The 24787-nt window shown below is 42.6% G+C and overlaps 1 protein-coding gene across 6 annotated transcripts in view; it reads left to right on the top strand.

The window, feature by feature from the left end:
• The window catches only part of LOC115050597 (RNA-binding motif, single-stranded-interacting protein 3), a 238561-nt gene that overhangs the window by 57653 nt on the left and 156121 nt on the right, over positions 1-24787 (top strand). Inside the window, exon 2 of one of the 6 annotated variants that reach the window (XM_029513490.1) lies at positions 16032-16421. The exons of 3 other annotated variants lie outside the window; for them this stretch is intronic. In XM_029513490.1, coding sequence (XP_029369350.1) covers positions 16347-16421 — 75 coding nt within the window. In that variant the 5' untranslated portion in view covers positions 16032-16346. Of the gene's footprint in view, positions 1-15157; positions 16422-24787 lie in introns of those variants that run through there. 2 more of the 6 variants (XM_029513491.1, XM_029513489.1) reach the window with 2 other exon arrangements.

The raw sequence follows: 24787 nt of genomic DNA, 5'->3' as shown, positions 1-24787 counted from the left end.
CTACCCAATACAAACACTGCTCCTCATCGTCCCCTGCCGCTTATTTCCGCTGTTATCGACAAAGGTGTGCTTCCTTTTCCTTGATCTATCTGCAATGTTCGTGCCGAACGCCAAACCCTCATTTTGACCTGAATTGTGAAAGCGATAATTAGACATGTCTGTGTGTGCTAAACCATTTTCTGCAGCGCCTCAGAAAAACTGAATTGGGTGATAGCTGGCTAGTGGTTTATCTTCAGCATTAAATCTTGGAAAGACTGAGAAAAGATAACGTGAAAGAGGTAATGATTCCTTAAGTAAATCAGCTCTTTGTGACTTTTCTCTGTGACAGCGAGACACAAGCATGTGTTCTTAGTCAACTTTGCTTCTATAAACACATTTTTCTATTTGAACCCCAGAGCTGATTCCTTCATGATGGTATGCCTCCTCTGTCAACAGATTATCTCCAAAGTGCTTAATATCCAGATGTTTCCAGCATTTCTTCAATCATTTTGCATAATATGTGCTGGAAATCACTATCTTGGATTAGTCCTGGCTTAATAGCTCTAGTGGACTGTTTAACTTGAGCTAATTACATCAATATAGTGTGCTAATAAGCAAGTTAATCAGTGCTCATGCAGATGTGAGTGTGTTTGGGTTGGAGAAAGCAAGAGCTTGAGTTTGTTGGTCCTACGATATTGTTGAGACAAGATATACATAGAGAGTCTGGGGTGCATTCTGAACTCAAGGGCCTCCCCGCATTGCGTCTATGCACTGCTGCAGAGTTCATCTCTCTTCATGACATATAGATAGAGACAAACACCTACACATGTGCTGCAGAGGACAAGTGGGATAACAAATACTCCACTGCCGGGGCATTGGTGCAAGAGCTGTTGGCCAGCCGACTGTTTCCATATGTTATCATTTTCCCCTTTATGGAGGAGTTTTGTCTTAACAGGCATACATAGATAAGAAGGCACATTTTTCTCCTAATGAAAATATTTGACTGGGTTATCTTCTGAGGACGTGGCCACCATTGTGAAACTTTCAATTCAATCTGGAGGTATCGCCCAAGCAAATTCAGGTCGTTACCTCGTTGAACTTGCCAAGCACGGCCTCCCCTGATCATTTAGTCAATACTAGCCTGCTAGTAGGGATTCCCGGCACATCTCCAGATTTGCAAGATCTGAAAGCTCGGAGAAGCAGGCAGAGAAAATAAGTGATAATCGGTGAGAGAGAAATAGACAGAAATAAGGAGTAAGCCTGAAAAGAAAAGAAAAGAAATTACAAATGTTTTATTTTCAAATGCTGATTGCAAAAGACTGCTCTGTTGTGTCCGTTCAAGTACAAGTAATCAAAGTTCAGCTCAGAATAATGGCAGAGCTTGTTTGTTTATACCTGACAACAGTAAATAAATGAACAGTACGAATGAAAAATTGAAAACACATTTTCTAATTTGTTGCATATTCATCAGGTATTTGTAAGACATAACTCGTTCCTACCAAGTCACCTTTTGATCTGTCTCTTTGTGAGGCCCGGGCTCTGGCACAACCTTCCATGTTGTGATTTGCTTAATTAGCCATAACTCACAAACACCCATTTACACAGGCTGACAGATGACACAGTCAGTTAACTGAATGAATGGCCCGGCTGCTGGCAGCGGGTGAGGGCTCGTCTGCTGGCTGATGGTCTGTACGAGGACACGGAGCCGAGGCTAGTTATCTGAGAGTCGTCTGCGGTAGCACAACAGTCAAACGATTAAGCGTGAAGATTATACAATAGAAGGAAAGTTGTCAGTAAGTTATAACCATGAGAAAAGTTCCAGTGTGCATTTTATTTTTGATGAATTTTTTCGACGAAAATACTGAAAACCAAGAAAGGATGAGTTATGAAGTCCTGATAGCAGAAGCAGCAGATGCCTTTGTGTACAATACATGTGTGGTAAGGCTGCAAGAGCCTCGTGGAAGCTTTGTGATGAAGTACGTTGGCTTATATTCTAGAGTCTGAGTCTCTTTCATCAGCCCTTGAATGAAGAGTATTGCTCATTCCCCAAATACTGCAATGATTCATCTTTGCCATGAGCTAGAATTGGGCTTTGTCTCAGTAATTAATTTAGCTCTCGGGACAGCAGTTGGAAGGAGTCTTGTCTTCAAGGCCTAATTAAAAGAAGATTGTCAAACATATTCTAGGTCACAGCTCAGAATCTCCAACCCTTTAGGAGGGATTTTTATGCACCGCCACCTCGTCCTTCATGGACCATTTTCCTGGCTGATGGACAGTGGGTTATGGAGTGAAAGCAAATGGTTTTATTTGCCCTGATGATTTCTCCAGGCTCCACTTGAACATTGAGACAATTAATGTTTTGTTTATTATTGTTTGCTTAAGTCAGTAACTCAATCCATTTATGGCCCTGTGCCGTGCTGGTCTTTGTCTCTGTCTGAATATGGTTTCTTTTAAATTGCCAAGAATGTCATAAATTCTTTTTGGAGAAAATAACTGCACACTCAACATCCTGTATACAGCTGTGAGAGGATGAATACCTCAGATTTAAGATCAATTATTCTTCAACAGATGTTGGCATCACATTCATCCTAACATATCAGCTGTAGTCCTCATTTTATTCCACCACTCGGGCGGACAGACTGACAGACACTTCCTGCCTGTCTTATCTGTCTACATAATGAGAATCAATGACTTTAGTTACAGGCACAGAATGGCTCTTAACAGTACACACACTTTCACACACACACATGCACACATGGTCTGAACAATTAAGCGCGAGCTGTCGGGCTTAGTGCCTGGGTCCATTGTAAGCGCTCTAAACCTGTTAGACTGTGACAGACCATTAAAAGGCTGCCAAGGCCTCCTTAATTTGCTTTAACAGTGCACACTGAAGCAGAGTGACTGAGTGCTTCGAGTGTGTGTCTGGGTACGAAACTTCATTTACTTCTTATGACACTCCTTTGCTAACCATCTCTGCCGCCAGCACAGAAACACACATGGACACACACAATCTGACAGTAACAACACCTTCAACTTTACTACAATAACTCAGCTCCCATTTTCATTTTAAGATTTTCATTCTGACCTTTTTCTCTCAGAAATTGTGTTCCTTGTCACATTTTTTGTTTATTAGTTTATTAGTTATAAATTGCTCGTCACATAATGTAAACAGCAGCATTATCTTAGCTTTGTAAGGTATTGTGAAAGAAAGTTGAAATGCGTATCTCTAATTCTTGTTGATTTACATATTGTGAATATAGTCATGAGTATTTTGCAATATCGTAAAATACAGAATATATTATTGTTTTGCTCAGCATAAAAGTTGCCCATACTGTAGTAAGAAATGTTTATCACTTTTTTGCGCTGGTTGACATTGACATTGGAATCTGTTAAACTGTTTTAAATTGAATTAAATTACTCGAAGAACCTCGAACTGCCATCCTGGCTGCAATGCAAATACTGAAAAGTTACATATTTTGGCTGAGGCAGTCCATACAAGTGATGACCAAAAGGCCAAACAACAAATCCATGGCCCAGGTCGAGGTTGCAGCGGACTGGATTCAAACCAAACTCACATGATGACAAAGCATTTTGTTTGTAGGGCGGCTGTGTTGCACAAAACCAAAAGTCAGAGGCAAAAGTTGTAGGATGTGTCAGTTTTCCCAGACGTCATTTACATTTAGATAACTCAACATCCTGGTGTTTCTGAATTTAAGCCGTAGAACAAATAAACTAAATAAACTGGAATCACACAATCTTCTTGTTGAACTAAATTGAATTTGCATTTTGTATTTTAACTCATTCAGTAGCCAAACATGCTTGAGACATTAGTAGTTGAGAAAGTTTGTCCCACCACAGTAGAAGTTCCCACAGATGTGCGGTGCTTGCAGGTGCTTTTGATATCACTTTCTGTCCAGTTCACCCCAAAGCAGCTCCACGGGGTGAAAGCTTGGAGGCTGTGTTGCTCTTCCATCACTTGAAGCCACCGCCTGGCTCTGGTCTTCTAATGTTTTGGGTCATTATCTTTCTGTAGGACAATCCCCTGACCAAACAGTGTGACTTCCTGACTTCCCCTTTTCTCCCCATTCTCACATTCTGAACAGCATAGTCCTAATAATACCTCAGAGGGTCTAGTAACACAGCTTGTTCCAGCTTTTGTAAAGACTGAGGGTTTGCCAAGAAAATTAACAAATCTTCAAGGTTTAATTCACGTCTTTTCTGTGAAAAAAGCTGTAAATTCACCAAAAAAAAAATCTAATTTTTATTCCCTTGCAAATCCCTGTTTTCTATAAAATTCCCATAATTTTTCAGACGCTGACCTAACCTTTTTTTTTTTTTTTTCCCTCACCTTGGCCAGTTTTTTGATGCATTAGAACCTCTCACATTTTCATAAACTGGAAAAATCAAAGTGCTTTAAAAGATTGGACCGGTAGTTTGTTGACACTTCTAAGTGAATGCTTTTTGGGCGGATGTTTCACCTAGCAGGCATTTCCTGTCGTGACCAGAGCTTGGCGTTCACCACCATTAGGAATTAAAGGCCCCGGCCACAGAACCCCGAGTGCCAGACCACAGGAATATCCAGAATCTGACCGAGCTTCCAAGCCACCACATGTTTCATTTCCTATTTCACAAGAGCGGGCGGTCCATGCAAATTCCTGGCTGTGGTATGCCACCAGACTTCATCTAGTAGCGGCCCGTGGTTGATATTAGATGTTGGACACAATGGGAGATGTTAGAGTGTGGATTAGGAAGGGTGCTGGCAGATCTTAAAGGGATTTAAATGGGTGTCTTCTCTCGTTCAGATCACGAGGACTGTCATATTTACGTGTCATGGCTGGCTTAGTGCTGTTTCTTGGCTGTTTAAATGGCAAAATTCAAAGCGTCTCATCTGTGAAATCGCTGTTCAGCAAATCAGTTTGCACCTGTTGCGCTCTGTTCAGGTGATTACTCAATGACAGGGTGGAGTTGGGGAACATAAATCACACATCCTGAGCTGGAGATGTGACCTTAATTCCTAACGTTTCACTCCGATCATGCCTGGGTTTTCAGTTACACCTACAGAAACACACACACATTGATATCCATGCACAGATGGGTTTTCATATATGGATGCCTTGGGCTGTAGTATTGGCTTTAAAAACACCCATAACATCTGTAAAGCATTATGCCTGATTATACTGGTCCTTCAGTGCAATCATGCAATATGGGCATGAGCGATGGCTGAACTTGAACCGTATGGGAAAGGAGGAGAGGCCCTATCATTCTTAAAGAAGCCTTGAGGCCCATGGCTGCACACACACACACACACACACACGCCCCGACACAATTTCACACAGTAATACTTTTTACGAATTTACATGCAAGTGAGGACCGTGCATTAATTCCTCAACCCAAAATTCAGCCTTAGAAATTCTCCCAGTTAATTGAACACAACTGCATGTGATACGCTATAACCCTGGGACGGCTTTATTAAAAACATCATGAAATGCGTGAGTGAGTCGCATTGCTTGACTCCCCTTGTTTAAGAGGTTGTGTCAATTTGAAAATCCAGTTTTCGTGTGAGTTCAACAAAATCCCGATCAGTCTTTATCCAATGAATCATCTTTATTTTATCAGTGCCAGAACACACCTTTCAATTTCTGTTATTACAGTTGCTCAGCCTGTAGGCTGGGTTTTTCCTGACATGGCAGGGGGCCTTGGTGCCACCACAACTGCTTTATATAATAATTATCTTTCTATATGAACGCAATTTTAAACTCCATGAGAACGTAGGTGGTCCGTCTGCCTATGTCAGGCTGAGTCAGCTAATCCATAAATAACAGGTCGGTATAAAAGGAGATGTTTATATCAATAATAAAAGGCACCTGTTTACAAGGTGGTAAAACAATGAACAACACAAAGACATGTTGGTACTGTATGATAAAACGTATTGTTATAGAAGTATCTGACAACACAAAGACTGGTACAATGCAATCAATCAAAACAGCAATATAGCCTTTGTAATAAAGCCTAACTTTATTTAGCCTGGTATGGTCAGGGGTGTCAGTTCAGCACTATAATCCCTTTAAAGGGTGCAGTGTGTGCTGCTGTTAGATTGTATTTCACTGAGAGGTGTTTTTAAAGTCTGTCTGTCACAATTGCACAGGTAGAGGGGTCACAAGTTGTTCTGGATGTCATGATGTTACTTTACTGGATTGTGTTTGTGTGTGTGTGCTGCTTTTTGCCTCAAGGTAGCATCTTTATCTATTCCACTCAATCTTCCATTTCACAACTGTCCACCACGTACCGTACATGTTATAGAGTGTTGCTTTGGGTGACAGGTCGGTCAACATATGCTCACCACAAACCAGTATGCACCCAAGGCCCGGTCCGGTGGCACTCCTCCTCTTTGCACATTTTTAGATTTGCCTGGGATAGCAAGATGGCGAGGACGAAGTAATGCCACTCAAAATCTCTTGGTGATGTGATCGAGGCTGCAGCCATCTTTATTTACGGTCCACAGTAATATTGATATGTAATACAATGAAAAAAATGACATTACTGTGACACGTCCCTTAGAAAATGAACAAAAAGCATTCCTGCCTTTAAAATATACACCACTATTTTGTCACTGACTATAGATTTAAAATAGGCTGTAAATGGGGAATAAAAGGGAAGAATGGCTGATTCTATGATTCTGTTGCTTTATCTTGTTTTGCTGTTGAGTTAAGCTGCTGGCGTGTTTTAGATTTATTTTACAGCATTGCTGTTTTTGAAAGTTCCACTCTGTGTTGTTTTGGCAGCAGGAACGTTGTGCTTGAACAAGTCTTGTTTGAGGAAAGAGCTTGATTGTTCACATCTCTGTCGGCTCTGTCAAGCCTTCTACAGAGACAGACATAAAGTAAAAGCACAAGTTATTGCACACTTTGTTACAGCTATAAAATAGTGCAGTTTAATAGGACAAGGACCACAAAGTATCTGACCTTCAGCACTGACAAGTGTAACAGTTTGTTAGCTGTTCTCAAAGTGTTATTTCATATTGCTGCATTCCTTCTATCTTCCCTCCTGATAGCAAACAAAAAAAATGTGCAAAAGGAACACAATATGTATAATAACCATCCCTCTATCCGCCCCCCAGCAGTCAGTCTGGGTTGTGTGAGAGGTGGAAGGTTTGCTGGAGCTGCTTCACTCCAGTTATTTGTTGCACTTTGATGACTTCAGTATTACTAATTATAGAGGAGCCGCCAAGGAGCCAGTCACTGAGCACATCGTCCTGGAAGTCTTTTGCTCACCGATACCTAAATGTTACCCAGTAGAGCTGCACCGTAATTTAAATGTTCTTAATCATCTAGTATACACTTTCTAGTACCTCAGTGCCATCTGGCAGTATTAAGCGATGCAAATCCCGTGATAACGCTCCAAAGAATGAAGTGAACGTCAGAGAGATGCCACCAATTTGGAATTGCACTATAATGTATGTAAAGCATGCCAAAGATGCATAAAAAGACTGCATTACACTTACTGAAATTGCAGCGTTAGCTTATACAGGCATTTTGGGCTTACTTGAGAGAATACACTATTTTGCTCATTAATTGTGCCGACGTCAGGCTCCTATGACCTAATTTCACTCCTGGCGATTAGAAGAATTCCTGTTTCATAAACGAACAAAAACTTGATTTGGTGTTTAGCTACATTTGACATCTCTCGGGCCATCACTGTCAGCTGTGGTATTTGATACTTGCCCTGTCACGCTGTCTTGTCTTGTCTAGGCACACTAACCTGCTGGATTCTAAACTGGAATCCTAAATCACTTGAAGTCATCATTTTGTTGCACACAATACATTATTTTCCCTTCAAGCCTTTGTTGGCGAAGATATATATATATATATATATATATATATATATATATATAGTGGATATGGAGTAGTATTAGAATTTGGAATATTTTTTCTGGCCAGTTTAAATTCTTCTTTTGTTATTCACCAATTCCTGGAGGAAATGTTTTGATCCGTAGGTGCTGAGTACTCCACTGTGTCCAACAGCTAGTTGCCGACTTTGTCTGCCGTTTGGTGCTGTGGGCTTTGAAAAGAGCTACACGCTGCAGCTGAGACTAGACTATGAGAACAGGAAGAGCGAACCAAAACAGTGAAATTATGTTGTCGGAAGAAACAAATTAATGAGCTGAAACATGATAGAAAGCTCCACAGAGAGACTGAGATGTCATGTTTACCACCATTCACATCAAGCGTGGTCATGTAGATATAATGAACTTGATTGTTGTTTCTTCTCAGTTAAATTACAGGGAGGAGTTATAATGCAGCAGAATCTAATCTAATATCTGATATGTGGTCAGGGTCGCCAACCTTCACTTTCCCATTGTTCAGATCAAAACCAGGTCAAAATGGAAATGAAGAAGCGGAGAGCTCTTCGCCACTTTTTCTGCTCCGGCTGTGTTTATTTTTTCCTATTTTAAACAAATGCATGTACAAAATGTTGTGTCTTTTAATTCAGTGTTATTTGTCCCAGAGCTCGTCTCCTCGGCTCCCGCTCTCTGTTTTCTTTGTCTCGTGGGCTTCATGCTTTGCATGCAGAGGATGAGGCACCGGGGGAGGTTAAGAGAGGAGCTGGAATGGAGTTCTGCTCCATTTACCACCCTGAAATATTCCTCTTAGAACGACACACTCTGTTTTCTCTCTCTCCTTACTCTCTGCACTGTTTCTTACTCTGCCTGTCCCCTCCCTTTCACTTCTCATCTCTGTGTGACATGTGGTCATTTCACTTCATTCCAGGATGGCTCAGCAATGCTTTAAAACATTGCTGCTGTCCTCCCACCTCATCCTGCTCAATTGCAGGCAGCATAGAGCTTCATAGGCCTTTACGGATCTTTTCCTGGTAGCCATAACTCTTTTCTCAGTCTCCGCTCTCTATCTGCTGTAGGCACAACCTTTAGCACCTTTCTTTTATTACTTTACTCTTTCAGTCTGTGTGCCTCTTACATGCTTGCCCATGAATGCCAGTAAACACACACGCACGTGCGTGCACACACACACACACACACACACACACACACACACACACACACACACACACACACACAGAAGATGTAACACTTGATGTAAAACAACTACTACAACTACACCTACACCCATTTTCTTGTTTATGGAGTTTAGAGCTTGGATTATTTCAGTGGTATGTTTGTAAACCTTCCAATCACAGATCGTCTTATTTTGTAAGGCAGAAAACAGACATGGATGAATGACTTTGTACTTGGATCTGTTCAGGGTAAAGCAACTGTCAATAAAACAAAATACACATGATAGACTCAGAGTGTTGTGATGAAGCTTTTATTTTCCTCTTCCCACATCTGTGTGCTCCGTCTTTTCCTATGATGTCTGACTTCTTTGAACAATATAGATATTTAATGTTTTGGCTTAGCATGTGGAAAATATGTATTGTTTAAACTCAAAGTCTCGGGCTGTGTAGCACTTAATTCCTTAATAATAAGAGATTTTCTTGGCATCATCTTTTCCTCATTTATTCTGTCTCTGGCAATGGGAGTCTAGCTGGTTCACAGAAGGACACAGCCAACTTTCTGTTGCCTCTTATATATCAGGGTAGTCATGAGGTCGCTTGAAGCCTGATCTCTGACCTCCACTCCGGTGTTTCCACCTCTGCTGCTGCTTGGCCCTGCTGCGAATTTCTCTGAGTTTTTTTTTCCTTTTTACATAGATAAAACATAGCACAAGCAAACAAACAAACAAAAAAAAAAACCCCAAAAACCTGCTTACAGTACGTCAGCCAGTGTTCACGAAAACACATACGTCTCTTCTCTCTCAGAATCACTTCAATCAGGAAATGAGCTGGTTGGTTGTTTACACATTTCACATTTGGAACAGACGTCTGGTAACTCTACGCAATTAACTCTTTTAGGTCCATTGCCTGCCCCTTGTTGGGTGTAGTAAGAGGTGCTGTGAGTCATTTTTACTCATGCATGTCTGGTCTCATATTTCCTCCCCATTAGCCCTGCATTGCTCTCTTCTGTGTTGTGATAGAAACTAATGACTCACTGGAGATCTGCCTGGTGTTTATCAAATGTCTCAGTGCAGGGCTGGTGGTCCGGAGCCAGTTACTGTGAAAGTATGAGCCAGAAGCCAAAGTCAGGTGATGAGACCGTCATACATTAAGAAATAAGAATAGATATCTTGACTACATCACTGCGCTCTTTGCACTGTGTAAAATGATACTCTCAGAAGGGGAACATGTTGAATTACCTCAGGCTGTCATCCCTTAGTGCACTGATAGGATTGTATTAAGAAGCTGTATGTGTCAAACATGCGCTGAACTTACACACATTGTCTTGTAAGCGTGTATATACAGCAGAAGGTGGCTGTTTTCACATTGTGTGTGTGTATGTGTGTGTGTGTGCACTTACATTTCCATACATCTGATCGACTTTTTGAATTGTAGGAAGTAGGCTTGAATGGATGTCGGTCGTGTTACAGATATAATGATAAAAATCTACTTTGAGCTGATAGGAGACTGATATTATCATTTAAAGTCAAGACTGCCTTTTTGAACATTTGTCATTGTGACGATATGAGAATAACTAGTGACTTGACTGGCTCATGGATTTCAGATGTTGTTAAACCTTTAATCAAATAAGTTATCAGGATGTAGGAATGAGCTAAAGGAAACAATATGAGGACAAATCGAAACTCATTCTGCACTGTAGAACAGGAATGCAATAGAAGTTATCCACTCTGTTTTCCTTTCTGTTGTTTGAACTGCTTTTCCTTTCAGTTTTAGTGAAACTGCCAAAATCTCTGGTTTTCTTTTTCCTCTTGAACAGACTTATTTGCAGTTATTGATGTATTTTATTTCTTTTTTTTTTTTTTTGCTTCTACAGTAGATCTTGAATTTGACATCAATCCAACTCAATAGGTTCTTGTAGAATTAGATTTTGCTTTAATGGGAGAAAAACATGACTTTATTTTTACAGCTGAAAACTTTCATACAAACTTCGTCGTCACTACTGAGTCACAAGTGATCTTCCGTGGCATGACAAACACCAGAATGAAAGCAGCATCTGTTCGTCAGTCTGTTCCAATGTGAAGTGATTATCAGCATTCAGTCCTTATTGTAAAATATAATCACATGATCTCTGCCGTATTAACCCAGGCATAGTCTAAGATGTTTGATAGATTACAGTGTCCGTGTTACATCAGCCACGTCACGTTGAGACAGGCAAGACAGTTCAGCTTTCACTTTATGATGAACAAAATGCCACAGGGAGGCTGGTTAGTCGAGCTACATCAGTAGGTCTCCATTAAACATGTAAGATGATCTTCTGCTGCTCGGGTATCTCCCAGTAGTGCCACAGCCAAAAGGCTTTTTTTTTTTTTTTTTTCCAGGAATACCAGGCCCTGCTGTTCCCTAAATCCACTTCCCTCCCTTCCTCTATTCTTCCAGCCCTCGTCCTCTCCCACCACCCCTCCCCTGGCACCGCGCCAGCCTTCCCTCAAATTCCACGCATCTGGTCATTTCTGGGAAACGCCCACGGCAGGACTGTCCAACAAACCGCAGAAAACAAAGCCTCTTGCAAAGCACCTCCAATGCAGCAGCTTGAGGAAGTACAGTAGTCGCCCTCAGGGAGAGATCTAGCAGCAGGGTGAGACCGTTGTGGATGTTCTTGGAACTCTGTTTGGACGGGAACATTATGTTGCTCTTTCCTGATTTTAGACTGAGATGACGGCTCATAGTTCTGTTTCACCTTTTTGTGTACTGTATTTCATTTTTAACTATTTTGTTTCTTATCTCATTATTTCTTCATTTTTAAATAGAGATTGAAGACAAAAACAGAATAAATGTTTTTGTCTCAGCAGTCAATGAACTAAAGGGCAGCTCCTTTCATTGTGTAATATCTCCATGAACACTGATGGCATAAAGCTTGTTATAGTAAGGAAGACTTGGACCGACTTGGTTAAATAAAAACTGAATACAAACTGTGCTAACAGTGTCTTTTGAACTTGAAAATAGGTTCTCTGTGATCATGGTGACGTTTTCTATCTAGACTTGTATTCTGAAAGGGAATTGTAAGTACTTAACACCTTCAGGGGCATGATACACTCTCAGCTGTCTTCCTCTTTCGTTTTTTTTTTTTTTTTTTTTTTTTTTCCCTTTTCCCCTTTTAAGTACCTTGAATGACTCACTCGTGCTTTGAATGTAGAAAGTGAATCAACGAACATCAGACCTCCGAACAGAGGAGCAGCAGATGGCTTCGGCTCTAACAAACCTGACAGCAGAAATATTAGCAAATGATAAATTCAAAATGGCACAGAGGCTCCGTTTTAGCTTTATTGTGATAAATCAGCCACTAAATCAGATCAGTTTACGCTCACTGACCAGAACACTTAACTCAATGCAATTTGCAACAGTGCAGGACTTGCTATGCTTGGCACCATACTGTACAAAGTATGAAATACTTGGGTGAAAAAGCGAGTGCGCAGGTGTTGTCCTTTAAAATGGCAGAACAGAGAGAAGCTCACGCACGCTTTCTCTTTCCGTGAAATAGCTGGCTACATATCGCTCATCTATGACGTCAGTCTGGCTGATTCAGACTAGAGCAGCTCCATTATTACCACGGCGCACTTCTCTTCAAGGTCTGGTTCCACAGAGGAAGACAATGTAGACAAGTATTTACATACATTGCACATCACTGCTCCCCAATCACCGAATGTGGAATTGCTGTAATGAACTAACATTTCGACCATTAACCATGATTGTGGTTAAAGAGTGAAAGTTCACGTCAGCCAATTCTCAAGTTAGTTTCTTAAGTTGGCTGCAGGTCATGTTCTATAGTTTCAAGAGTCAAGTCTGAACTCTCAACTCTTAATTCTTAATGGCTGGCTCAATGAATATGAATGGTTTAGCTGACCAGTGTCTGTCTAATGGAACTCTTCTGTATTTCCACTCTGAGTCGACTAATTTGAATAAATATTATGAAAGAGTTTGTGAGTCCTGAAAAATTACTAAAATGATTAAATCAAAATAGTGTTTGGTCAGTTGAATAGGCCAATCGATTAATCCTTGCAGCTCTGTTTTGTGCAAAATCAGAAGTTAAAAAAAATAAATAAATCAATAATTGAAAACTCTGGGGGATAATGATTAACACAGTATTGTGCAAACACACTGTTTAAACATGCATTGCTTTTTTAATTACTTTGATGAACTCTCATGCATAATTAGCAGCTCATCTGCCTGTTTTCTTTTTTTTTTTTTTTCATATTTGTCCTCAATTTATATTGATAGAGGAATAATTTGCAGCAGGGACTTTTGGGTACATGTGGACAAATCTGGGTGAAGTCAACTACATCTGCTGCTGTGTTTGGGCAATTTAAATGAAAATCCAGATGTGTCGAGCCTTATCAATGTGATACAGAGATGGCCTTATGTGGACCAGTGGAAATACAGTTATATGAAGACATGAATCTTTCTTGCTGTTATGCTTCTTTCAGGTTCCATCCACCGTATTTTGTCTCTGTGTATCCTCCTCTGTTACTATCACCAATGGCCTTTGTCCGTCTTAATGTCTTTGTTATCTTCTTTTTCTCTTCTTCTTTTAGCCTTTCACCAGATGCTGAGGGTTTGTGTGTCTCGTTCGTCCTGAGGCTGTTAATCTAGTAACCCACGATAGATATCATCCATGTCTCTCTCCCATAGATCAAAGGCCCCTGTCTGATAATTATATTTTCCTCTCTGTCAGTAAAAGGCTCCCTGTTCTTTTTGGGCTTTGTTTTGGTCCTTGGGATTCTTCTGCTAATATTGATTAGCTCTGTCCACATAAGTAGCACCTTCTCAGACCCATAATGCTCATAAAAGGTATGTTATATTTTCACTCCATGGTGCAGCTGGATTGTTAAAACATACTCTTAAGTTTTATAAATAATGCGTCCGTCATCCATTAATTTCCGTATGATCGATTAATCAGTTAATTGAATAGTCAGTGCAGCACTCCTTGTGATATATATTTTGTCTCTGTGGTAAAAAATGTGCATTTTCCACGGATCAACTCACTTAAATTGATCGTTGTTGTTGAGATATGTAATTAGGCTATTATTGTTTCAGGAGGAGACATCGGCCTCATGTTCTCAAGTGTAGCTGATGAAACACAAAACTAAAATTTATCTAAGCCACGGGTCTATTTTCACATGTGAAAATTGCCAAAATATAATTGTTTTCAGTCTAGTAACTTTGTGATGTTTTTGGCTGCAGTTTCCTGCAGGAGACAGGGCAGGTAAATTAAATGAAATCCAAGCTGATTTGCAAATTGAGTGAAAAACGAGGCTCCTGAACTCGTGTCCTCAGCGCCACTGAGATGTCTTTGAGAACTTTTGCTCAGTCCCTATCCAGTATTGTAAGTTTGTGTGTGTGGGACTTTCTGAGTGCGATGTTTTTTTGCATCCCCGTGTTTCATCTTGTTTACAGAAGTGAAAGAGCAGCTGTGGGGGGTTTTTCTTTTTTGTAATCGAGTAAAAACTCTTAAGGTTTTTGGTCATGGTCACCGTCAGTCAGACGTGATTAGAGCCCCCATTGCTTTTTTTCCATCACACTCTGTTAATACTCTGTTGTTTATATCCTTTACATGTAGTATTAATAGTGTTGTAATTGTGGTTGAAGATTGAATGCACATCCTGTTTATTAAAACCTGATGACTTGAGATGAGAGTTCACAAAACTACATATCTTCAGCATGACTAATCAATGTCTATATGTGTGTGTGCGGATATATACACATGACAGGTTCTATAAAGTTGCTCATGGAAGGTGGTTGCTGTTGAACCAGACAGCTTTTTAGAGCGAAAGTCTTATTTTGAGGACACGGTGTGTTCCAGGTGGTAGCTCCACGTGCAGCCAGTAGGGGGAATCGATTGCTTGTGCTTCTGCCATCGCCGTCTTGTGTCTACTCCTCTTCTCCTCTTCCCTGCGTTCTCCCAGGTTGTGGAAACACTGCAGCCCGCTGGTCTGTGTCTGGATCCCTCTCGTGCACAGAGCTGCTCAAGACCCTCCTACCAGCTGGGCTAGGGGAAGGAGGAGGCAGTCGGCTCCGCTTGCAGCCTCGGACGAGCCCCCTTTACCGCCCTGTGAGTGTGAAGGAGAGAGAGAGAGAGAGAGAGAGCGAGAGAGAGAGAGGCTGAGAGACTCAGTGATAGAGAAAGCGCACGCGAGAGAGAGAGCGAGAAAGAGAGCAAGCAACTGTCTGACAGAGGGAAAGAGAATGAGGCAAGCTGCTTAGAGGAGTGGGAGAGCCAAGGAAGAAATAAGGAACACATTTTACAAGAGCAGGAAGAGGGAGGATCGCAGAAAAGGGACTCCTTCTTTACTGGGCACCTGGGACACAGTCACTGTGTTTGTTTTTTTTTTTTTTTTTTTTTTTTTTCCACTCGTCTTCTAGCCGGAATCCAGTGGATTGAATAACCAACCGGTGGATTTTTTTAATATACGTGTGTGCCACATCATTCAGAAACAAGGATAATTTCCAGTGTGAGATCTGCTCTTCCGCTAGCTCGACCGCTACAGACTGAGATTGCTCTCTGTGCCTCTGCTTGTCTCTCGTGTTGTGATTGTGCTCCGTGCACAAAGTGCATCTGTCGGCAACCGGTGCTGAGGATATCTCCCCTCTGTCAAACAGGACAGCACGCAGCCACCGTCGGATCAGACTACAGAGGAGAGAGAGTGTGTGTATGTAAGAGAGGGAAAGAGAGTGAGAGAGGGGGGCAGTGAGAGTCAGATCCACAGTGTGTTTGAGAGGGAGGCAGATTAAAGCACAGACGAAAGACTGGAGTGAAACAGCTTAAATAGAGAAGTGAACCTATACGTCCTCTCCCGTTTTCCTTGCCATCCCTTTCCTCCTCCTCTCCTCTTCCTCTCCCATTTTCCAACATTTACAGGACTGCCAGAGCTACTGCCACCTGCACCTCCTCACGTCTTCTCTTTCCTCTTTCTCCTCTACCTCACCCTTATCACGCGTTACTATCAGATACCAGCTGCTGACAGTCACACTGCTCTTGGTTCTAGCACTTGTGGAAATATTTCCATTCATCCAGCAGCGAGAGACTGAGTGAGCATCCGCCCGATACTGAGCCTCCGTACTGCCGAGGCACCATTCATCAGGAGCTTCTCCGTCAGAGGTAGACCTTCTCCCAACCGCTGTCCCGCACATAGACCCTGCCTTCTCTCTGGAGGACTGGCTAGCAACACAGCAGTGCTGACAGTGAAGACAGGAATCACACAATCCCCCCCCTCCCCACTGCCTCTATCCCATTGCTAGCTACTTGGCAGCTTCCACCCCGTGTCACCATTCCCTGCCTCAGTGCTAAGGATTCCAGCTACATGGGCAAGCGATTGGAGCAGCAGCCAATGTACCCTCAGTACACCTACTACTACCCCCACTATCTCCAGACCAAGGTACGCCGCTCCTCTGCTCTTCTCGTATTCCTCAGGTCCACTCTTCTGCTCGTACACTACTGTTCTATCTCCCTCCCTCCCTCCCTCCCTGCCTTACTCCCTCTCACCGCCCCTGCCACCCCCTCACCACTTCTCCTCATCCTCCTCATCCCTGAGTGGAGGTGGGAGTTGATGGATAGCTGGCCTTCGTTGTGATGTTTTCAGATGGCAGGTACCTCATTGGAGTTTAGTCTCTGTGTGTGTGTGTGTGTGTGTGTGTGTGTCTGTCTCTCTGAGTGATGGCTCAGGGATAAGGGATCAGGGATCAAGGGTGGAGGCTCAAGGCTACTGTTAGTCTAGCCTACCAGACAGTTACTGGGAACTGTCCAGTAACCACCCTCCGTGCCTCACTGATGAGCTTTTTATGTGACTCATCGTGTGTAAAATCCTGAATAACATGTAGTGTAGATTGCATCAGGGTTTTTTTTTTTTTTTTAATCAAATTAACTGACAAACGGCTTTTTGTGTTGTCAGAGATGAAACAAATGACAAAACCCAAATTTAATTTAGTAATGAAGAATTTGCTAACTGAAAGCAGGTCATTGTTTAAATGCTTCAGTGCCACTTTTCCAAAGGGGCAAAAAACAAACAAACAAAATAACATTTAATTATGAAGTTGCTAATTGACTAAACAGCACAAATGCCTTGTTGTTGTGCTCAACAAAGAGGACAATGGAGGGATGAATCCTTGTTCTCTGTAATTATGATCGGTGTGGTTCTGACATAGAGCAGGCATGAGGTCGCCCGTGTTTGCTCTAGCTGTAGTATGCATCAGTGCCTGTGGGATTGAAGCGCCGGTCTGGGCCCTGATGGCTGCCAGGACACTGGCTGGGCTCACTACCCAGACATCATCAAGGGATTAAAATGGAAGCCTTATGGGGATTACTCCATTTGTTTTTCTACCACAATTTAAAAATCCCTCATTACTTGCAGAGATGAATAAATAGGACAGGGACTCACACTTAAGTCAATTTTTGAGTACTGACCCAAAAAGCATCAAATAGCATAAACTTTTCTAACTGTTGTTTTATTCTATTCAGCTCAGGTCTTTACGTCTGATTCAATCTGGGTGAAAAAAAAAACCAAAACAAACTTTCTCTTCCCAAATGAAAGGTATTAGTAAGATATTTGTTGCTACTGCTTTATGAATGGCAGCGGCTGTGTACTTTAAATGCTAAAATGTGGGAAGCCCCCCCTCTTATCACAGGAAACAAGGCAGAAAAAAAACTGTTGAAGCAATGAATGTATTTATTCAATTGATAAAGCAAAATAGCAGTGATGTTCAGATGCTTTTCCATGTGGAGCAGTATTGTGAATCATTGCACTTCCAGCTGGGAGGATCTGCCTGCAGCCCCACCTGGCAGTCCACAAGCCCTCCCTGATTTATAGTTTAATACATTTGTGCTGCTGCCATATGGCTTCCCTCTCCCTCCAAACCCCCTCCTCTTCTCCCTCCATCGCCCCCTCTCTCCCTCCCCCTTCTCATATCTCAGAGTTACTCATCTTGGGGGCCTCACAATCAGGGTATGCCCCTCCATTCCCCGTCCTCCTTCCCTCCCACTTTTCTTTTCCCCTTTTCCTCCCTCCTCTCGCTTACTGCCACCCGGGCTCTATTGCAACAGGGCCCCCTGCCTCCTTTGCCTATGCTGCAGTTCACTCCCAAGGTCAGCGCAGATCGGATCTTGCCACCGTCAGCGATTGATGTATCCTTGAGCGATCTGCTAGGGTCCTGTGTCATGCAAACGAGACCCACGGTGGGAATGCAGTGGGGCAGGAAGTGCATACATTTCCGTTTATAAATCAGCAGCCAACATTCTTATTCATTTTCATGGTTACTTAGTGTAGCCTGTGGCCTTGTACGCTGATATGATAGAGTACAGACGGGGTCAGTAGGAGAGAGGAAGGCGTGGAAAGAGGCAGGGAGAGTGTTGGGCAATGTGGCCGGGAGGGCTGTCGAGAGCTATCTCACGCTCTCATTAATGATCATTGATAGCTCGATTACAGAGAGGGGAGAGGGGCCTTGGCTGGCAGGTTCGCTACACACAGCCGACAAAATCACATTGTGGTCCTTTTGGCCTTTTGTTTTGTCCACATGTGCTTGGCCATTGGTGTGAAATCACACAGGTATTTCTGTTCATCTTCGTCAATGCGTTCTCAAACTAAAGCCTCATTCTCCCAAGAGATTTGTGTGTGTGGGGAGGGGGGTGTCAGCCATACAGTACCAAAGTATTGCTATTCTCCTTCTCTGGCCTCCATTTTATGACATATTTGAGATTCTATGCATAGAAAATTTATGGATCATCTGCGCCTGGTTATGACTGGGGACTTTATTGTTAAAGAAAGGAGCTAAGCATTGTCATAATGGCAGGGTGGAACAATTTGAGGCGCCCTCTGAAAATGGGGTCCCTTTACCCCACTCGTATACGTGCATATGACATTATAATTTAATGGAGCTCTCTGACGCTGTCCGGTATGTGCTACTCAGCCCAGATTAGAATGTGAAAGTCAGAGAATGAGATGAAACAATAACATTTGGCTCTCTATTGATTAGTGCAGCGGGGCGTAGCATGTGCTTCTCTTTAGCTGAATTATTGATTTCTGAAAGAGGATTTGTGTGTATGCCTGTACTTGCATGTTGGCTTGTCCGTGTGTATGACTTTTATTTGAGCTTATGGCTGGGGGGTAGCTGGCAGGAGGCTGCTTTGATGAGAGGATCCTCTAAAGGCTCTATTTCTGTCTGTGCCCCAGCTGATCAATCCACTGAGTCGTTTGCTGAAATTCGGCCTTTAGTCAGTCCGTTTCTTTCCATGTGACTTTGATATTTACCACCGTTCACAGCTTGCTATGCGTTCATCTTTAATGATAGGTAATAGATGTGCATCATAAATGAGAAAATTATGGTAAAACGCCTAACTCGGGCCCCAGCCTGGTACCTCCTCTCACTCATGAGAGCAATTATAGCACACAGATCAATTTTTGTTATTTGATGATCATGTTGAGAGAGAAAATACATAATAGAACATAATATATGTGCGCACTAAGTGGCTGTTGTGCATTGTATCTAATTTTCTCTAAAAACAGACCTTCTCATTTCTGTTTCTCTTAAAAGAAACTCTCAAATAGCTGACAACATACCGCAAATACCTGCAGTAAATTCTGTATTTCTTTTGATATTTAGTTGGCTTCAGTGCTGCTGTGCTATGCAGACCGAAGGTACCCCACTCTCATTTCACTGTTGTGCTGTTACACCACAGATAGGCAGGGCCTTTACATGCCTAATGTCAGCGATCTCACAGACAGCTGATCGGTACACAGACACGCAAGGATGCATTTCAAAAATATATGCACAAGCACACACACACACACACACTTCGGCTGTGGCTGTGATCTAAGAGTGGGCAGGTGTCGGTGTTACGTTCAGACTAGTACATACAGAACCCAGAGAAGCCGAGTAGGGCAGATTGAGGTAGATTTAGCAGCGAGTAATGTCCCTGGCCTTAAGTAAATACCAGTCAATAGAGTCCTTTGAGAGGATCTGTGCCCGTATCTGCTCCTGCCATAGGCACCATTTATACTCTAATTCTTTATAAATGGAGGGAAAGGGTGTGTGTGTGTGTGTGTGTGAGAGAGAGAGAGAGAGAGAGAGGGAAAGAAAGCAAGAGAACAGAGGGATGGATGTTATAGGGAGGGAGGAGCCCGTTAAAAGAAAGGAAAAGGGTTTGGTTACATTACAGGGAGTGATCCATTGTGCTACAGAAATAACAACAGAGCCATCTAAATCCTCCTCTAATTTTCGATAGAGGAGAAAGAGAAACGCAGGCAATCAAAGGCAGAGCAATAGGACCTGTCTGCAAAGTCTTTCGTTATATCAGTTATCAGTTGCGTGAAAGTCAGTTAATAGCTTTGTCTGCTGTGTTTCTGCTGATGTGGATCTGCTTTGAAGAGTTTATCATGGGCTTTTAGGGCTGGAAAAAACACTTCTCATACTACATTTACTTAAGCCCAACAGAGCCCTGTTTTGAGTCTGGGACTATATGCCCTTATTAGCACTAAGACAGGGATAGCATAACTCAATTTCTCACTCGTAATTCCTGATACATGTCTCATGACTGATTCCTTGAAACAAAATACTGTCCTCGCCTCGCTGTAAATCTTAACTAATCATGCGCTCCCTCTTACTACCTCAAATTGACAGGCTTTTTAGGAAGAGCTCTAGTTTGCTTTCTATATTTTTTCATGTTTTGCCAATCCTTCATCTCATATGGCCGTGAGGCTTTTTGATCATAAATCAGCTAATATGTCTTGTTTTTTCTCACCATGCCTGTGGCTTTATTTAGCCATACAAACCCTTTCATATATAACTGTCAATCAGTCAGACAGAACCCTCTATTTGTTCACCATGCACAAACATGTACTTAGAGACAGACAGAGAATATGACAGGGGGTACTCTTTAACCCTCCTCATCCATCAGCAGATATCCTAGCCCTATCGGTGTAACCATACTTTAAGGTTGCGTGTGCATTAGTTTCCCCGCAGCCTCTCACATGCCACAGAGCAGAGTGCCGAGACCTGGCCCTCCGCATGCTGCCATCCACATCTCATTACCGCTGCTTTACTAGAGTGCTCTCTCTCGACAGTGTTATCCATTTTGGTAGAAGAGCAAAGGAGATGTGTACAGAGGAAAGGAGAAATGAGATAGCATGCTCCCTTTTATTTTCTATAGGCTGTATCTAACGATGGGAATAGGAATCTGCTCTGTACAAGCTGCACTGGGGGTTATAAATGTAACAGCAATGATGCGTGCGTGCATATATTGGGCGCCACGGTTTACGAGCACAGATGGTGCATGAGCATGTGCATACAAATGTGCACAAGGGAAGTCCATGAATAAGTTTGTGCAATGTAAAAATACAAGTTGTGGACAAATATTTGGTGTGTTAGACATCTTGCTTGGTGGAGGGTTTAGTGCTCAGAGCAGAGGTACCAAAAGCAGGTCACATTTTGCTTCTCTACAGTAAGTTCCTCTCATATTGAAGTGTCCTTGAGCAAGACATCGAACTAAGTACCTGCTCACTCACTGGAGGTCGCAGTGAAAAACGGCATTCGAGATAAATGGCTGAAATATAAAAACAATGTGCTTGGTGGTGAAGTTCTTGCCCGAGGGAATCTTGTCTCTGAACTCTCCTTCCCCGACCATCTGGAGATAACAGGCGACTCTAGTCTGTGCTGCTGGAGGAAGGAACTCCTACCTGTGTGGTGAAATGGGGCATATGGGATAGTCGGTGGTAGAGTGAGCGGGGTGACTTTCTTTCAACTGGAAAACCTGGGTTAAGTCAGTAAATCCCCTCCAGCTTCCAAAGGTGCTCCAATCATTCATGTAACAAATAAAGTGTGGATCTGAACTTTCAAACCCAGTTGGTCTGTATATTAGACATGGCTTTAATTTACAAACATTTTGAAGTGTGTTAGAATTGTTTGTCCCTGAGTGCAGTGCTCTTCCTTTTGAGGAACTGAAATGAAGAAATCTGTTTTGTTTAGTTCTTTAAGTTTTCTATATTTCTGAAGTGCTCCTACGGAGAGAAATAGGCACGCCGAGACGACAAGCGAGACAGGGAAGATGTTGCTTCAGATTTAGAGGCAGATGAAACGAGACACATGATGTGCCCTTCAAATCCACCAACGCGGCAGGACCCTTCAAATACACCTGCTTTTTTCCTCCTCCTTATTTCTACCAGCATTTCTCTCTGTAACATGGTATCTGCCTGGAGCTGTCTGCTCCGGCCCACTGTTCCACTCTTCGGTCTCTCCTGGTGTGGCGTTCTATTTTCTGTCTCCCCCTTTGCTCCGAGAACGGTGAAGTACAGTCTCTGAATTTTGTCCCTTTTCATCTCTCCTGTATCCCCCTCACTTTTGGCTCCGATCAACCTTTCCTGTTTCGATTTTTTCCAAGCCCTCATTTATATTTAGATTCTCTTTCATGTTCGTCTTTATAATTACTCTTTCCCGTCTTCCTCCTCTGTCTCTGGGAGACCCTGCTGTCTGCTGGGCATGGTGTTATGCCATCTGTGCTGGAGTCGCTGGAGAGACAACCCTTATTTAGACCCCTTTAAGAAAGCCCATATTAACATACAGAAGAGGATAAGTGATACAATAAAAGTCAGAAATTCCTTCAGAGTCACAAAGCAATTGTATTTGAAAATATTTTTCATTGGCCCTCAGCAATTAATAAGAAAGTGGCCTCAGACTTTTCAACCACCAATTAATTGTAAGGCCTATATGTAAACCTTTCCTAACATTTATTGGGCAACATTAAAGCCAAAATTTACTGAAATACTGAATGGAATACATGAGGCTGAATGTGTTTAGTCAGGGATTATCTACTTTGCTGAAACGGAGATAAAGGGATTACAAACTTTGTTGAAACTTCTGCTGCCTTTTGTTTCTGCTCAAAAGACACTAAATAATATGTTGGAATCCTTTTACTGTGCGGTTCAGTGCTTTTGTCTGGACTTTCCTTCTATCTTGAGAATAGCACTACTCCACAAAAGCCCAACACCACCTGTATCGTATACAAATTAAGTGGGCCAGGAGAGAAGACCAGGTCACGTGTTGGCAGAGTGTGGGGGAGGAGGAGGTAACTGTACCTCGTGAGAGTCAGAAAGACGGGCAGAGAGGGGCTTCTCTCTCTCTTTTTTTTTTTTTTTTTCAAGTGTAACTGAAGCTCCAGGTGTCTACTGCCCTACCTTTGGCATGCCCTTCCCTGTGAACGATGCTCAGGTTGCCGGTCTAGCAACAAAGGTAGTGGAAAGGTAGGAGGAGGTAGAGTGGAGGCAGCAGCTTGACTTGTGCTCACTGACTGCGACTCAGCCGGGGTAATTGCTCCTACATTTTTAACGAGCGGCTGCTGCGTACACTTTGAGTAGCACACCAGTGGATCCCCGCATGGCTTCATCTGCAGCCTTCTCACCCTCCTAACTACAGGCGTCTGAGGGAGGTCGAGGCCTGCTTCATATGGTCATTCATAATCAGGCCAAAATATCTCCATATCACTATTTGTGATGTCATACAAAGCCGTTCTATGTGTGAAGTGCTGTTAAGACAATTTTCCCATGCTGATCCTGCAGGCGCTCTCAAGAGAAAAGACAGGCTGCACAGACAGCATTGTTATTCTCATGTGGTTTCAACTTATTTTTGGGTTCAAGTCTTGGTCTGTGGTCTGCCCCATAGCCAGACACATGGTATGGGAAACTGAGTGTATAATAGCACAGATTTCATCATCAAAAGTCTACTATGAAGGTGATGGTGTCCTTTCCATTAAGCTATTTTCTTGGAAAGTCCCATAAAACAGTGTTAGTGCTCAAAATATAGGATCAGCCGATGGACGCTTTTTTTACTTTTTCACACTGGCTTTCCAAGTAACTAATGACATCACAGTCTGACCGAGAAAATCCTTTGCCAGCGCACATCTGGCTTGGTGTAATTATCATTTCATTTTAATTGTAGCCACACAAGCTGATGCATTGCCTCCTTCACCCAGATATTCAGGTGTGGAAACCAGAGAGACCAGCCACAGACGTGCAAATGGTAGTGTAGCCGCACCACAATGATTACTGTAGGTTCCCCGGTCACCCTGTGCTAAACACATACACTGCTGCCTGCTACATAGCCCCTACACAGCTGCATTAGTAGTGGCAGGCTCATGAAAATACTGTGTCACGCATAGCTTGAAAAATGGTTCCGTAAAAAACCAATTCTGCAATGAATGAGGATAAGCAAATAGGCATGAGCGCTTGAATAGCTGCCAGTCCTGTCAGATTCCCCCTCTCACCCAGCCACAATGAGCTCCTATACAAATAAGGATACGTGCACCAATTTAGCACAGCAGATGAACCTTGCGAAGCCTTGTCGAGCAAGTGGGGGATTACCAAGAGCAAACAGGCCTTTCTTTCGGCTTTATTTGAGTTAAATGACTCAAGCCACCCTCTTAGATTTTGCCTGAATGGTTTCTCTGGCAGAACCTTCCACCGCTCCAGTCGCTTCTGGGGCCATAACCTGTGTGCATTAGTCAGTGTGTGGAAAAACAGAAGGACAGGTAGGCGGCATGAATTAGATTGCAAAGGACACTGATGCAAGGAATGAGCCTAGCCAGCAGTCGCACACCAGGGTAAACAGAAAGACGAAGGAGTGGAGAAAGCCTTTGGCGTGATACAGTCCAATTGGAGGAAAGATTATTATTCTTCACCAGTAATTAGTAGCACATAAACAGCCAGTGGCAGCGGAATTAAAAAGTGTCATTATGATATGTGGTTTCCATACAAGATGCCAG

This window comes from Echeneis naucrates, chromosome 11 (assembly GCF_900963305.1).
Source record: "Echeneis naucrates chromosome 11, fEcheNa1.1, whole genome shotgun sequence".
In the NCBI taxonomy this organism is placed as follows: domain Eukaryota; kingdom Metazoa; phylum Chordata; class Actinopteri; order Carangiformes; family Echeneidae; genus Echeneis; species Echeneis naucrates.
The sequence above is the reverse complement of the archived record's forward strand: the minus strand, read 5'-3'. Positions and strand labels throughout refer to the sequence as shown.